This window comes from Thyridium curvatum (genome assembly GCF_004353045.1).
Source record: "Thyridium curvatum strain D216 chromosome Unknown NODE_110_length_109174_cov_86.414436, whole genome shotgun sequence".
NCBI lineage: Eukaryota > Fungi > Ascomycota > Sordariomycetes > Thyridiales > Thyridiaceae > Thyridium > Thyridium curvatum.
The window spans coordinates 55,532-70,836 of NW_022156865.1; the positions used below are offsets into that span (position 1 = coordinate 55,532).

The 15,305-nt window shown below is 57.6% G+C and overlaps 5 protein-coding genes across 5 annotated transcripts; 3 read left to right on the top strand and 2 right to left on the bottom strand.

The window, feature by feature from the left end:
- Positions 1 to 519: 519 nt before the first annotated feature.
- E0L32_011570 (uncharacterized protein) lies at positions 520 to 5,072 on the top strand (the record flags this gene model as incomplete). The annotated part of the gene is made up of 5 exons (XM_031134313.1): positions 520 to 576; positions 632 to 1,231; positions 1,439 to 1,455; positions 1,891 to 2,128; positions 2,250 to 5,072. 5 exons carry the CDS (start codon positions 520 to 522, stop codon positions 5,070 to 5,072), a joined length of 3,735 nt encoding a protein of 1,244 aa, XP_031000243.1.
- Positions 5,073 to 5,735: 663 nt separating this feature from the next.
- Positions 5,736 to 6,951, top strand: E0L32_011571 (uncharacterized protein; the record flags this gene model as incomplete). Its single annotated transcript, XM_031134316.1, has 2 exons — positions 5,736 to 5,871; positions 5,954 to 6,951. The coding sequence occupies 2 exons, from the start codon at positions 5,736 to 5,738 to the stop codon at positions 6,949 to 6,951; spliced, it is 1,134 nt and encodes a 377-aa protein (XP_031000244.1).
- Positions 6,952 to 7,063: 112 nt separating this feature from the next.
- On the bottom strand, positions 7,064 to 8,329 carry E0L32_011572 (uncharacterized protein; the record flags this gene model as incomplete). The annotated part of the gene is made up of 2 exons (XM_031134317.1): positions 7,064 to 8,121; positions 8,203 to 8,329. 2 exons carry the CDS (start codon positions 8,327 to 8,329, stop codon positions 7,064 to 7,066), a joined length of 1,185 nt encoding a protein of 394 aa, XP_031000245.1.
- Positions 8,330 to 8,661: 332 nt separating this feature from the next.
- On the top strand, positions 8,662 to 9,570 carry E0L32_011573 (uncharacterized protein; the record flags this gene model as incomplete). Its single annotated transcript, XM_031134318.1, has 2 exons — positions 8,662 to 8,818; positions 8,921 to 9,570. 2 exons carry the CDS (start codon positions 8,662 to 8,664, stop codon positions 9,568 to 9,570), a joined length of 807 nt encoding a protein of 268 aa, XP_031000246.1.
- A 555-nt stretch (positions 9,571 to 10,125) lies between these two features.
- On the bottom strand, positions 10,126 to 13,007 carry E0L32_011574 (uncharacterized protein; the record flags this gene model as incomplete). Its single annotated transcript, XM_031134319.1, has 3 exons — positions 10,126 to 11,031; positions 11,089 to 12,839; positions 12,911 to 13,007. 3 exons carry the CDS (start codon positions 13,005 to 13,007, stop codon positions 10,126 to 10,128), a joined length of 2,754 nt encoding a protein of 917 aa, XP_031000247.1.
- Between the last annotated feature and the right edge of the window lie 2,298 nt (positions 13,008 to 15,305).

Below are 15,305 nucleotides of genomic sequence, written 5' to 3' on the forward strand. Positions count from 1 at the left end.
ATGACACGATAAGTTCCCGAATTATTAACGTACGACCCAGGGTCAGGTACATCTTATTTTTTCTTCCCTGTTAAAGCCAAGCCCGGTGCTGTTTTGATAATTCTTATACACATACACAGGCACGCCCTGACCCGATCCCTCAAACTCCAGATCGACCTGGCATCGCGGTAAACATAAGCAATAACTTAGCTGATCACACAACCCTGGCAGGCATTGCGGCCACTCTCGCCAAAATAACCAAATCAAGTCAACGCGATACAGTCAGCTCCGGCCACTCCATACCGATTGCAGGGAGTCTATAGGAGGCACGATTGGATCTGGATATGATTCCGTGGGCCCAGGAGCAAGCGAATTACGGGCTGTTGGGTTCACTTTGAGATGCCTTTCACATCATCAAACTGAGACCAACACAATTCTTACACTCCTTCCAGGAAGGCTTATCGAACAAGCCCATGAATTCCTAGCTTTGGGGGCGGCATTCTGTTTTCGGGCACCATTTTCGGACTCGAAGTCCCAACTATGGCATCATCTGGCCTGAATAGACTCCCTGTCGAGATTGTGGAGGAAATCGCCAAGGTAAGACAGTATCACTTCCTGCCTTTGAACCACGCTCTTAACCATTCGACTCAAGTATCTCGACAAGCCCGGGCTCTTATCAGTCCGTGCAACCTGCCAATATGCGGATGCCGTCCTTCTACCTCACATTCTCGGTCTAGTTGCTGCCGAGACCAAGACGTCAGGCTGGGTGGATGCTTATCTCCAGAAGCTCGCCGAGGGTCACCTACACGATATCATGACCCTATTTCTCGTACACCAGCCGCCCCTAAACGAACTAGACATTAGGGGCCAGACGGCGCTGCACGTCGCCGCCCGCTCCGGCTGTGTCGAGTGCGTCCGGCGGCTGCTCGACGCCGGTGCGGACCCCAACGTTGTCGATCGCTCGCGGTGGACGCCGCTCATGCTAGCGGCCAGATATGGCCACTTCGAGGTCGCAGAACGGCTGTTGCGCGCCGGAGCAGACATCAACCACCAAGGGTTCCGACGCTGGACTCCGCTGCATCTGGCTGTCCGGAATAGCCGTGAAGGTGTGGCAGCACTCTTGCTTGCCACCGGCGCGGACGGCGAGATCACGGATGATGAAGGCATTCCGGCGCGGGAAGCCTTCGCGCGGCAGGGCCGCATCTCAGGGCCCGCTCCAGCGGTTCCAGTCCGCATATCCGCGGCCGCTTTGGTACAAGCACCGGCGGCACTGAAGATGAACATTGCATAATATGTTGCGGTGGTGCTCATGCTTTCCTTGCTTTGCCATTCTTCTTGTCTTGTAGAACAGAGTTGTGGTTCTCATATACCCCGTAGATAGAAGGCGTTTGATTTCAGGGTGGAAGATCATAGGTGTAGATGTAGAATAGAACGAGAATTTGACGGATGAGACTGACAGATATCCGGAGGGCCTACGTCAGTTGATACGTCCAATTTTAAACTCAAGAAGATTATGATTGACGTGCTGAGAGTGATGATTCTCATGATCTATAGATCGACACATCAGATCACATGGTCAACAATGAATAAGAGAAATGCAGGTAAGGCGTGTTCAACGAGGGGTTCTCGACGTTGCTAGTAATGAAGCACTTCAATTTATGAGTTCGTACCAATAAACCCGCGAGAATGCAAAAGATATGAGGTTTACCTCTGATGATATGGTGCATGACAGCCAAGGCTCTTACGTGAGGTTGAGAAGTGAGTTCCACGTTTGAGTGAGGATGGAGCTTCTTGGGAGAGTGCCCTGGGAATGCAGGCGACGCTAGGCGCCTTGCCAGCCATCCCAAGTGGCTCGTAATTGCACTTGTTAGCGCCCTACGGCCACTAAAATCGGACTGCCCCGCCCTCTAGCACCGAGCTTCAGGGCTATGATGCAGGTCACATCGAACTGGTCCCGCCTCACAATACGAGGCACATTGAAGCCAAGCCTGACAAGGACGCTCATGGCGGCGACCTCGCCAGCTCGTCGTCTCTAAACCTCTCCCTCCCTCCTCACCTTTTGGGTTCCTGGGAGACAACGGGCTCTTTGAAGATAGCTATGGACTCTCCGAGACCTGGCGTCGACCTTGAGAAGGAGCTCACTTGTTCGGTACGTTGATTTTCCTCACGATTTCTTGTTGCGGGCGCACGATACAATGGCAGAACTGCACGAACTGCAGGTTTTCCTTGATGATTAGTGCCCAAAGACTAACTCACTGTCGATACCACAGATCTGCACCGAGCTTCTCTACCAGCCTCTCACGCTGCTCGACTGCCTGCACACGTTCTGCGGCGCATGCCTCAAGGAGTGGTTCAACTGGCAGGCCATCGCCGCCGAGACGGCACCGACCCCTCCCGCACCCGGGGCGCCAGTCTTCACCTGCCCGTCATGCCGCGCTCCGGTCCGGGATACCAGGCACAACGCCACGGTAGCCACCTTGCTGGACATGTATCTCACTGCCAACCCGGACAAGAGCAAGCCGGACGAGGAGAAGCAGGAGATGAACAGCAAGTACAAGCCTGGAGACCAGGTGCTGCCGGTCCTCAGGAAGAAGACCTCCGAGGAGCTACGAGCCGACGAGGAGGAAAGAAGGCTCATCGAGGAGGTGCGCGCTCTGAGCTTGCAGGAGACCATGGGTGGGCCGGCGCCACTAAGGACTAGGAGACGAGAGGGCAGCAGCTCACGAGACACTCACACCCGGACGCCAAGAGACAGCCGGGATGGGAGTCGAGATACCCGGGCCAGAGATGCCCGGGACCGGAGCCGAAGGCACGCCGCTGAGGAAGAGAACAGGCGACGGGCGGAGCAGAGCGCCATGCTCCAGGTCGAGGACGGCACGAACGCGGAGCAGGCGCACCGCCGAAGCGGATCGAGACCGCGCGCTGAATCGGCTGAGACACGACGGCGAGCTATAGAGCACCAGTCATCCATTAGATCCCTCATCAGCTCCTCTGATCCGGGCTCTTTGGATATCGAGCGAGAAATAGAGGCTTTTGCTCGGCAGATCCAGGAAGAAGGTCTCCTTGATGGCCTAGATTTGGATAATATCGACCTGAGCAACAACGACGAACTCAGTCGCCGAATCACCGAGGCCTACCGCAGGAGACAACGCGAGAGGTCTCGACATGAAGCTGCCCGGCGGAGTAATGCAAGTGCTGTATCGCGCCATCAAAGGGAGAGCACACCCCCCGAAGGCCGGTCGAGGCCGGCGGACCGTTCAAGGGAAACCACGCGGCAAAGGGCACAGTCGCAGTCGCATTCGAGGTCGGCAAGTGCTGCAAGCCAATCAGCTGAGCGTAGCAGGCCGCCTCCGTCGTCGAGCAGTAGTCACCTGGGAATCCGTGAGGAGCCACGGCGTCACCGGCGCAGGACCACTAGTGAAGGACGGAGCTCAACAGTCCCAATTGCTGCTATACAGCCGCAAACTAGGGTTGCGTCACGATCACAGACAGACTTGGCGATGCGGCCTGGCACAGGTGACTCAGCATCCACAGCACCCCCATTCACACGTCCGAGTATCTCGGATGGGCGGAGCTCGAGTTCCCCCACGATGGGCGGCCCAGGGCAGACAGATCTCCCAAACTCCCATGGTCTATCTTTCAGTGCTAGACTTCCTCAAACTACTCAGTCGCCTGTGATGTCTCCCACTCTAACAGAAAGTAATGGGAGCTTTGGGAATAGACGCGGAGACCGACCTGCGGATATCTTGGCACCATCAATGTCGAGCAACTTTTCATCGCCTATAGTGGCCGATGGTTGGCACTCGCCTTCTTCGCCTTCTTCTTCGCATCACAGGTCGAGACCACAGTTGTATCCTGAGCCGTCTATCTCGTGTGAGAGGTGCGGGCGACAGCACATCGAATACCATCTTCATTACAACTGCGGAACCTGTAAGGGGGGCAACTGGAACATCTGCCTTGACTGCTACCGAAAGGGCAAAGGCTGTCTGCACTGGTTCGGTTTTGAGCATAATGCCGCATGGAAGAAGTGGGACGCGCTCCGCAAAGCTGGGCGAACGTCTGGTGAAGAGCCTCACATGCTCTCGGCGAGTCGCTATCTGCGACCGAAGAGCATCCCTGGCGGAGCAGAGGGGAGGAAGACACTGACGTCGGAAAACCCGCTCGATAGATTGCAGAGCGGGACGTTTTGCGCTAGGTGTTTTGCCTGGACCAACGATTGCTACTGGAGGTGCGACATCTGCAATGACGGCGACTGGGGCTTCTGCAACGACTGTGTCAACGTCGGGCGCTGCTGTACGCACCCGCTTCTGCCACTGGCACACTACAGTTCGCAGACGCCGACACCGCCGTCGACACCCCGGACGCCCGGGCGTCCACGCTCTGCAACCTTCTTCATGGGCCCGAACGCACTCAGCATCGGGAGGTTCCGGCCTCTGACATTCAAGACTCGATGCGATGTCTGTCGAAACCCAATACCGCCAGCCCAGAGCCGGTATCACTGCTTTGCATGCACCAGCTCGCTCATCACGGATTCCAGGCCCGGTGACTACGACGTTTGTCACCCCTGCTACAGCTCGCTCGTCTCTAACAAGGAGATAAGCTCTGAGAACGGCCCCAACGGGTGGAGGCGCTGCCCGCGCGGCCACCGGATGGTCGTCATCGCCTTCAAAGACGACAAGGGTGGCCAGAAACGGCACCTGCTCCAGGACCTGGTGGGCGGCCGACGACTACTCGTCGAGACGGTCACGGATGGACACCACACCGAGCACGCGGCCTCTGGCCTCGAGAGGTGGGTGTGGTACGAGAGAGAGCGCAAGATGAGCCGCCTCGTGGCGAAGGACGTGCGCGTCACGGCGGACGCGAACGAGGCGGCGCCGTTCCCCCGGTCCGGAGGCTTCGGCCCAAGCGCTGTGGCCCGCTTTGCTTGGAACCCGGCCGAGGGGTCCGACGACGAACTGCTGTTCCCCAAGGGGGCCGAGATCAAGGAGGTGGAGGACATCAACGGCGACTGGTTCCACGGAATCTACATGGGGGTCAAGGGCCTTTTCCCGGCACCATATGTTGTTGTGCTGGAGAGCTCTACCAGTTCTTGAGGGTTCTTTTCCGTTGGGGCTTGATCTGGGAAATTGTGTAATGAAAACGAGGGACAGCTTGCGTACACACAAAGCTAAGGGGTGTTGCTATATGGAATATGGAGAGAAGCAGAGGTGAACAAGGGGGATGAGATCATGATACCATGTTTGATGTGGAAAGAGCCCATGACCAGAGAATGTCCAGATTTCTACTAAGATAATTCTATATTGAAGTTACTTGCCAATATTCCAATGATGGTTATAACATCTGGTGGCTTGTAAGACTGTTTGTTGCCGGAATGGGTCTAGCGGGCATCAATCGTCCCTGGAATTCGGACGGGACGATCCCGCCTGGCTCAATCAGAGGCATCTTCAGCACTCGGGTGCGTCCCCAGAGCCGCACCCTGGGTGGTACCACAGGCTAAACCCTGCTGAGGCATGGCTTCTATGGCGCCATCACCCCTGCCCCACATTAGCAGTGAGCTTATTGACGACAGCCGGTCGGTCGCCGGGATTGGATTTCAAATGCCAAAAGGGCTCTCTCTCGCTCACTTACTCACTCACTCACTCACTCGACACTGTCTCATTCTCAGAGAGGACGCAGGCTTCTTTTCTAGGCGTTAGGAGCGTGCTTCAGTACTCAGAATTCCTGGCTTGCACACACAAAAGTGCAAATAGCGAACCATGTTCCGCCAGAGCGTCCGGAGGTTCGCGACCAGCGCCGCCATGGCCGCCAGGCCTGTCGCCGCTGCGTCTGAGCCTACCGCCAAGACGATTGCCATCTCCAAGGCGCAAGGCATCGCCAAGGGCTTGACTGGAGGTGAGTGCTCACGCACAGCAGATTAAAGTTCAAAAAAAAGGTGCTGGCTGACACATGTATCTCACACTCTCTCGAAAAACAGCCATCGGCAACACGCCCCTGATCCGCCTCAACCGCCTCTCCGAGGAGACCGGGTGCGAGATCCTCGGCAAGGCCGAGTTCATGAACCCGGGCGGCTCCGTCAAGGACCGCGCGGCGCTCTTCGTGGTCAAGGACGCCGAGGAGCGCGGGCTGCTGCGGCCGGGCGGCACCGTCGTCGAGGGCACGGCGGGCAACACGGGCATCGGCCTCGCGCACGTGTGCCGCTCGCGCGGGTACAAGCTCGTCATCTACATGCCCAACACGCAGTCGCAGGGCAAGATCGACCTGCTGCGCCTGCTCGGCGCCGAGGTCCACCCGGTCCCCGCCGTGGCGTTCGACAACCCGCAGAACTACAACCACCAGGCGGCGCGGCACGCCGAGGCGCTCGACAACGCCGTCTGGACGGACCAGTTCGACAACACGGCCAACCGCCGCGCGCACATCGAGACGACGGGCCCGGAGATCTGGGCCCAGACGGGCGGTCGCGTGGACGCCTTCACGTGCGCGACCGGCACGGGCGGCACGCTGGCCGGCACGACGCGGGCGCTCAAGGACCTCAGCGGCGGGCGGGTCCAGTGCTTCCTCGCCGACCCCCCCGGCAGCGTGCTGCACTCGTACATCAGCAGCGGCGGCAAGCTGGTCGAGCGCGCGGGCAGCAGCATCACCGAGGGCATCGGCCAGGGCCGCGTGACCGAGAACCTGAGGCCCGACGTCGAGCTGCTCGACGGCTCGCTGCACATCGCCGACGAGAAGAGCATCGAGATGGTCTACCGGTGCCTCGACGAGGAGGGCCTGTACCTGGGCGCCAGCTCGTCCCTCAACGTCGTCGCGGCCAAGGAGGTCGCCGAGAAGCTGGGCCGCGGCCACACCGTCGTCACGATGCTGTGCGATGGCGCCTATAGATATGCGGACCGGCTGTTCTCCAAGAAGTGGCTGACGGACAAGGGCTTGCTCGGTGCCATCCCCAAGCACCTGGAAAAGTATATTGTGTTGCCATAGACGATGTGACAGCGGAAACAAAGTGAAGAAGAAAAAAAGTTCTACAGGATAATAGAAACATTTGTATTATACATGTCATATATACACAACATCTGCTACCTCCAGCAGGCTATTAAGCTGCAGGTGCAGCAGCCTCGGGATTAAAGAGCTTGTTGTAGACAGCTCTGCCCTTGACGTGCGGGTCATCGCGAACGTGCTTCAAGGCCTCCTCCACTTCGGTCGCCAGCGCATCTCTTCTCAACTTCAGCTCGGCCGCAAGCTGGGGGCTCACGATCTCCATGGCCAGGTCCATACCCTTGAGCAGCGGCGCGGCGATGAAGACGAACTTGTTCTTCTCCGTCAGGTAGTGCATCTCCCCTAGCCTATCGTAGTGCTGAGCGGGGTGCAGCTCCAGCAGCCCCTTGCCCGCTGGCCACAGCGATACCACGTCCTTGGCGTACTTGGCCACCTTGCCGTCAAGGTCCTTGCCGCCGTGGGCCTGCGTCGCGACCTGAGCGGCCATGTGTAGAGGCGCAGCCAGCACTTGCGGGTCGAGGTGCAGGGGGAATCGGTCGTCCTTCTGGCCCTGCGGGATCCTGCGCCCGTGGAGGTCGCCCTGGAGCAGGTCGACCACCATCTCGGACCACAGCAGCGCCTTGTCCGACGCGGCCACCGCGGCCTTGTCGCCCTTGCTGCTGGCGTCGATGGCCTTGAGCTGCACGTAGGCGAGGATCTCGGCGACCTTCTCCGAGGCGTCGAGGCGCATGCCGGTCCGGCGCGCCATGCGTGCCGACTCGATCACCGTGTAGAGGCAGCCCCTTTCTGCGGCGATGCGGGCGATGCGGACGTAGTCCCGCGTCTGCAGGCGGCGGCCGGCGGAGTGGAGGCCCTCGAGCAGGCGGGGGAGGTTCTCAAAGTCTTCGCGGGTCTGCATGCGGCCGACGGCATCGTAGAGCAGCTTGCGGGTGTTGGGCAGGTCCTTCATGAGATCCATGTGGCCGAAGCGTAGTACCTCGGAGTCGATCTCCATGGTGATGGGGTTCTGTCGCAGCTTCTGCTCATGCTTCGGCGAGAAGAGTTGCTTGCGCTGGTCTTGGGGCAGGTAGGAGGGAAGGAGGATCTTGTTGCGGATGGTGGTGAGGACATCGTCGAGCTCGGGGGAGGATGTAGGGGAGAATGCCACGACATGGACTGAGAGGTAAGAAGCCAAAAGTCAGTACCACACTGCAAAGTCTTCAACTGGCTTTCCTAGGCATCGAGGCGCTGACATACCTGGTCGTGATGAGGTCGACGAGAATGGCCTGCTGTTTCCCTGCTGCGACAGACTGGCTCTTGAGAAGGTTTCGCATAGGGAAGAGCTCGCCCGCAGGGCTCTCCCTATTGACTTGTTGGACATCATAGTCTGTGTTCTGCCGGGCCCTATCGGACGAGAAGGGACCTTGCAAGAGATGGGAGGGTGTTGGCGGAAGAGAAACGGATATGAGGCTCAGTCGTGCGATCCCCAAAATTTCAAGGTCCGTCCCATTTGCGCCGTGCATTGCAAGGCTCGGCTCCGGTCCACTTATAAAGGGCCCCCAGCCAATCACATAGTTCAATTCTCACAAAACCCCTGTCAAGCCATGGCCTGAACTTTTTGACGTGAGCTTTTGGAACTTCATATCCCGAAATCGTCTCACAACCCTCTGGAGAAGACCCTTTGCCGGGGACTATCACCACCACAACAGCGCCATCATGAACGCCGCACCGATACGGCGGCAGCCCCTCGGCTGTCTCAAGACTGTCCTGCGCCAGACGAGGCAGCAACGCCAGTTCCTCCGGTCCTACGCCAGCGCCGCCGAAACCCCGTCGACGACCAAGTCCTCGGCACTCCTCCCCTCGCACACCTTCCGTACGATCCCCCATGCTCTCCCTCTCTCGCCCTTGTCTACCATTCCCCCTCATTCTTCTGGCAGCCAAGAAAGCTAACAAGGCCTCTCACTCTTCCTTCCAGACTCAATCCCTTCCAAAAAGAACACCGCCGGCATCCGCACCGCCTTCGCCGTCTACTCCGCCCCGTCGTCATCATCACCCCCACCGTCACACCCAACCTCTCTCCCCACGTCCCTCTCCCAAGAGAAGCCAGCAGCGGTAGCGGCAGCCGCAACTGCCGCGGCCCCGACCCCGCGCTCCACGCCCCTGGAGGCCCTCCACGCCCTGCAGATCGCCCGCATGGACCCGACCGGCGCCCGCCAGAAGCTCTTCTCGCGCACGAACCCGCACGGCGCCCGCGTCGGCGACGTGCTGATGGTGACCACGCGCCGCGGCGCCGAGCCCTTCTCGGGCGTCTGCCTCTCCATCCGCCGCCGCGGCATCGACACGGCCGTCCTGCTCCGCGGGCAGCTCACCCGCGTCGGCGTCGAGATGTGGTTCAAGGTCTTCTCCCGCAACGTCGCCGGCGTCGAGATCATCCACCGCCGCGCCAAGCGCGCCCGCCGCGCCCGCCTGACCTACATGCGCCAGCCCAAGCACGACATGGGCAGCGTCGACAACCTCGTCCAGGCCTGGCGCCGGAGCAGGCAGGTGCTGCGGACCAGGGGCGGCGGCGGCGGCGCGGCCAAGGGCGCCGCCGGTGCCAAGGGCAAGGACGGCAAGGCCAAGTAGACTCTGGAGAGATTGGACGTACGGCAGTGTTCGGTTTTCTGAGGTTGGGAAGCGCATGGGCATTGCGGCAACCACTTCTGCGCTGCATCGAGGCCGCGCTGATATCCACATGCCATGCCATGCTATGTACATTTGAACCCTCGATAGAATAGAAAATTCTTCTTGTACGAATACATGTATCATCAACACCTGGCAAAAAACCCCTAGAAAAATAAAGGTGCACAACGCAGAAACACATAGTTGAATCGTTATATTTGTTAGCCAAGGTTCTATTCAGGGCTACCTCAAAAGGTAGAGGCTACCGCTTTCCTCCTTCAGCGCGAGCTGTTGTTATCTCAGATGTCTAATTCAATATGTGTACAAAGAGGAATCCCAGACTCCCCGTCCCAGCAAAGACGACCGCCGCTGAGTGCATCCATGTGTCCCAGGCTCCGTTGCATGTTTAATAAATACATAAAGTAAAAGGGGATCGAACATGAAGAGAAAGTAAAAAAAAAAACGGGAGTCAACACAACGGCCACTGATTCTATATACTAAAGAGACTTCTTGCTCGTATCATGTCCTCTCGTGGGTGGCCACCGTCCGAAAAGAAGGTGCAGTCCCGGATCTGACAGGGCGGAGCCTCTCGTCATCACCCAAGTCCTCGCTCGTGCGCGGTTGAGTGCTGGATCGTTTCCAAACACCCGCAGGAGGCTTGTGGTCCCGCGGAATTGGGGGCCCAGGGTGCAGCACACGGGTGATGAGGTTGCTGTTGACACGGTCGATGCTCCTGCTGCGCCCGCGACGAGCGCTCGAACCGGGGCCCTCGGTCGCCAACGAGACGTTGGAGGGCCGTCTCGTCATCCTTGCGTTGGCGTCCTCCGTCTCTTTGTCGTTCAGCGACTCGCTCGGTAGCAAGATGGCTCGGTCAAGACCATACGGCAGGCCACGATGCCGACCACGGATCTGCATACCGATGATAACGAGCTTGCCGACGACGCTGAACTGAGCGCACAGAGAGGCATTGGTCCCAGGATACCCAAGACTCAAGCCGACGGTGCCATAGGCGCTCACAACCTCAAACAGGACGGCGAACATGGAGAAGTCGCCTCTCTGCAGCTTCGGGCCTTCGGAAATAGAAAGGATGAAGAAACCCACGAATATGTACCAAAGATCGAAAGAAAGCTGACGGCGCAAATGAGCTCCGACGTACTCGAGGTCGGTGATATTAGCATGTTCCTCGAGTTCGTTGTGGCTGTAGATGCCGAGAGACTTCTCTTCATAGACGTTGGTACGGCGAACTGAGATAGCGATGGGGAAGACTGAGATGTACATCATGATGAGGTATGATGTCTGCACACCAGGATGCAAGTCTCCAATGTTCACGACGGAGAAGCCGGCCGTGCGGGTAGCGAAGGCCTGAAACAGGCCATCAAGAACCCGAATACCGGGCGGCAGATCCGAAACCGGCCCACTGCCGAGCTGTACAGCTTTTTGTCAGCGAAGGCCAAATCGCGAGGACGCGAGATAAAGACTTACATCAAGAACGATGAAGAAGATCAGGTCCAATCCATTCAGAATGACGAGCAGCCAAAACAACCACCAGGTCGCACCCGATGGGAACAGCAACGTGAAGCATCGTCTAGGATGGTCGAGCAAGAACCTCAGTTCCTCCCAGAGGCCAGTGCCTTTGGGGATTATGTGCGAGAGAATCCAGATGATGAACCGAAGCATGACAGGGAAACCAGTGTTGCCGATGACGATCAAAAAGCTCATCAGAAGCAGAGGCCAGATGGCAGTATTGAAGGAATTCATGCTGTCGGGGGTCAGAGTAAGGCCCAGGTCGAAGAAGGCCGACTGGGCCGTCCAGACACCCCACCACGCTCTTCCCTGGGCTGCAGCATCGACGATAGGCCCCCAGCGGCTGTTGTGGACGATCCAGGGAACAAGACCTACGATACCAAATAGCGTGAACCCAGCAAGGTAGCAGACCAGGATCAGGGCAAGGGTCTTGAGGGACCGATACTCGATACCACCAAGCTCTTCCCTTTGCTCCGCAGTCAGGTCCGGAAAGGCAGAGTTTCGACCCAAGGTTGGCTCCCAACTGAGATACGGTGTCAGCTCGTTTTCATTCTTGTCGCGCGTCAGGGCTGTCCTAATCGTGTCCAGGGTAGGTCGCCGTTTTATCTGCGGGGTTGGGGCATGGGCTGCCTGCTCCTCGTGGTGATATCTCTTGTCCCTGCTATTGAAGATTCTCGGAATCCGCGGCTTAAGCGGCGACAGAGCTTTGGCAGCAGCATGGGTATCGTCGATAACTTCGTCTCGTCTTGGTTTCTCGGGCTCCTCGATCGTGATTGCCTGCTGCCGGGTGGTCATGGCTGCAGGGGCGTGGTGGCCAAGATCCTGGCGACCTCTGCCCGACCCTTCTGCAGCCTCATTATCGTCGTTGTCGCCACTGCCACGGCCATCGCCCTCGTCATCCTCGTCATATTCATCGTCATCACCATCGTTGTCGTCATCGTCATCATCGCCCTGCTGGCGACGACTGCCTCTCTCGGTCACACGCTTAGGCAGCATCCCTCGTTCCGCATCTCGAGGACCGGGAATCCGTAGCACTTCCTCGTTGTCTTGGTTGCGCTGTCGTTGGAGGATGGCGATGTGGTCTTCATCCGTGAGTCGTATGGCTGGAAGCTTCGCTGTGTCATCGATTCCGTCGCTCCGCTTGACCGTCTGCGCAAACTTGATCTCTGGACGGCGGCTCTCGACAGGTTGGAGCGGGGCACCTTTGGGGTCGACGTCTTCCTCCTCGGGAGCTCGGCCATTGGCGTGGCCATTGCTCTGCTCCGCGTCCTTCTTCTCCGTGAAAGGATCGAGTAGAATGCCATCATTGGTGATCCGAGCAGTGTTTCCGTTGTGCATGACAGTGATGTCTCTTGCATTGACGCCCTTCTCGAGGCGGTCGGAGTCGGGCTTCGCTTTAGACTTTGATTTTGAAATCGTGCCACGTCTACTCCGGGCGTCGCGAACAACGCTCTGGAAACGCTTCTCGAACCAGTAAAGGCGAAGGAAGACAACAAAGGAGTTGATGCTGATAGGGTTGGTAAGCCAAGTGAGGAAGTAGATCAGAGCCTGCTGGAAGGTGTTGAGAAGGTTGGCGTCAACAGTGTTGAGTCCCGCCTGAGAGTTGGCGCACGTGGACATGCACAATGCATCGATATAGTCGATGTTACCCCGACCCGAGAAGTACATGATGATCGAGCCCAAAAGACTGAGTCCAATAATCCAGAGATCTGAGTTGACAGATGGTCAGTGGTGTGCCCCCGGCTGTCGTGCGATTAGGTTAAGAAGTTCGTGCACTTACAATGGGCCGATATGAAGTTGAAGTGCGGTTTCTTGTGAAAGAAGGACGGGCGAAGCCTCTTGAGCTGGCTGAGGAGGATGTCTTTTAGGGACTCCATGGTGGGCAGCAACTTGTTCTCCCTATTTTGGCTGAGGGCGTGGTTGCAGAAAAGGAAGCAGAGCAGAAAGAGAAGATAGGCGCACAGAGGCTAAGCAAGGCGAAGGAGCCAAGAGTCAAAGACGGTGGCCTTTTATAAAGGCACGAGGAGGAAGGGAGATGAGGGGAGAGGGGAGAGGGGTGAGGTGTGAGGTGATGGTGAGGGTGCTCGCAAAGACGAGAGCGCCCAAGACAAGGTGAGAAAGACGTTATAAATTCATCGCGGATGTGCAGTGGCGGTGAGCTTGAAGGTTACCAATTATTCCTATCCCGTGTGCAACTCAGGATAGTTGAAATCAGCATCGCGCGTTGGCCCGGGAGTCAGCCTGCGTTGGTTGTGCGGGCGCCAGCTTCAGGGTGAGGTGAGGAACGGGAAAAGGGCAAGACCAACAAGTCTCGGAACCAAAAGTGAAGTAGTGGCTGTGGGTAGGTATATGATAAGCGTCACCGCAAGGCCAGCTTTGTTGGTGCCGGTCGAGGGCGGACGAGATGAAAAGTGAAGCAGGTGATACTCAGAGCAGAGTCTTGAAGTTTTAGTGAGTTGTGAAGGAAAACGCCAAGGGAGGTTGAAAGAGGCCTCGGGGAGGTGGGTTTTGCCAAGGCCGCTACCAACCCGGGTAGCTCGCCCGAGTGAAAAATGGTCGGGGGGCTGTGGCGGCAGTGGATGGGACTTCCAAATTTACTAGCGTGCTGTCGGAAGAGGGACTACGTAAGGTACCTAAGGGAGATAGGCAAGGTAAGGTACCTAGGCCACTGCTTGCTTCAATCTCGCTCGGTTGCTTGCTCGCCTAATAATGTCCACTGTGCTGCTTCCGGTTTGTCCTTGCTTTCGCTGAGGTGAGCACCCCGTCATCAAGTGGAGGTCCGGAAGGCTAAAAAGTCGAAAGGTCTCGACCCAGCAGCAGCCGCGGCATCCACGCCCCAGGCAAAGGAAGATCCTCAACCAATCCCAGAGACTGCTCCGTACCTAGCACGCCTACGGAGTAGTGGAGGTACGTAGCTCCAGCAGATCCTGCAACAGGGTATGCGGGTTTGGCGTGGTCTTGGCAATCTTTGAAGGTGCATGTGCCGAAAGTGGACAATGCCGGGGATGCAGTTGGCTTTGTTTGTGTGGAGGGAGAATCGGGTGCCTTCTGCTGCTGTCCGTCCTATCTCCAATTGCGTCAAGACAAGTGCTGTAGATCACAGCTCCCTACGACGATATGGGGAAAGGAAGGGCGGGTACTTGAACAGATAAGCCTGGCAACGTGGTGGCCGCCTTTGCCAATCGAAAGAAGGATGGGCCCAGGCCAAGGTGTGAAGAAGGGAAGAAGCAAAACGAGAAGAGGAGCCAGTCACTGAGCCAGTCACGTCAGTTCCGATGTCCGTTAATAATGGTGGTGCGCAATCGCAGGACCTTTCTCCTTCATCCCGGCTAGCCCAGGGTACCCAGGTGTGAGAATTGGCTGTTGCAACCGCGACCCCGGCTGCCATGCTTTGATAGAGCCAAAAAGAGTAAGAAAAGGTCAAGTTGGAGTGTACCATCGTTCTGAATGGTGGTACCCGGAGCCGCGATGTACATACTTGTACATGCTTCCTTGGAACATGGCAATTAAGGAATGACATTAGTACGAGTAGTAGTACGCCACACTTCCCACCTGAGCCAACGTCATCCGTAGTTCTGCCGTGCGTCCCCAGGCGCAGGCCCGCCTGAAACATCCCGTCCGATTTTGAACCCTCTTTCTACTTTGCCAACGGAGAGTTCCTAGCCTCCGGGAAAAGTCACTGTCAGGCATGGCAGCTACCCATGCATGCATGCTGCACAGTATGCAGGGCGCTGGTGCCGTGCAGGGTAGCTTACAGGAGACAGTTCACCATGCTTGCCCGGAAGGAAGTGCCAAGACATCCACCGCTCACACTTGCTGCTCGGTGCAACACGAGATAACACGCTGGCGTATGGCCTGTGCGTTTCTGCCTCAGCCTCAGATATTGGCATCCTTGAGCACGTGTCAGTGGCCAACCGGGAGGGGGGAGCCTCGCATAGATCAAGAGCAATATACCTGCAGAAAACCGTGAAGCGGTCTGCAAGAGAGAGAGAGCGTGTTTCTGTCAGAGGACAGGGAAAAGAGAGCAGCTAAACTCACGTAGCATGCATATGTAGTGTCCCGCTGCACCCAGATTTGATCCGCCAGTCATTCATTGTTTCAGCAGGCGAGAGAGCATATTTTCATGGCTCATGGCTGTCCGGTGTCGGCCCTTCTTCAGCTTCCCTTCTGCACAG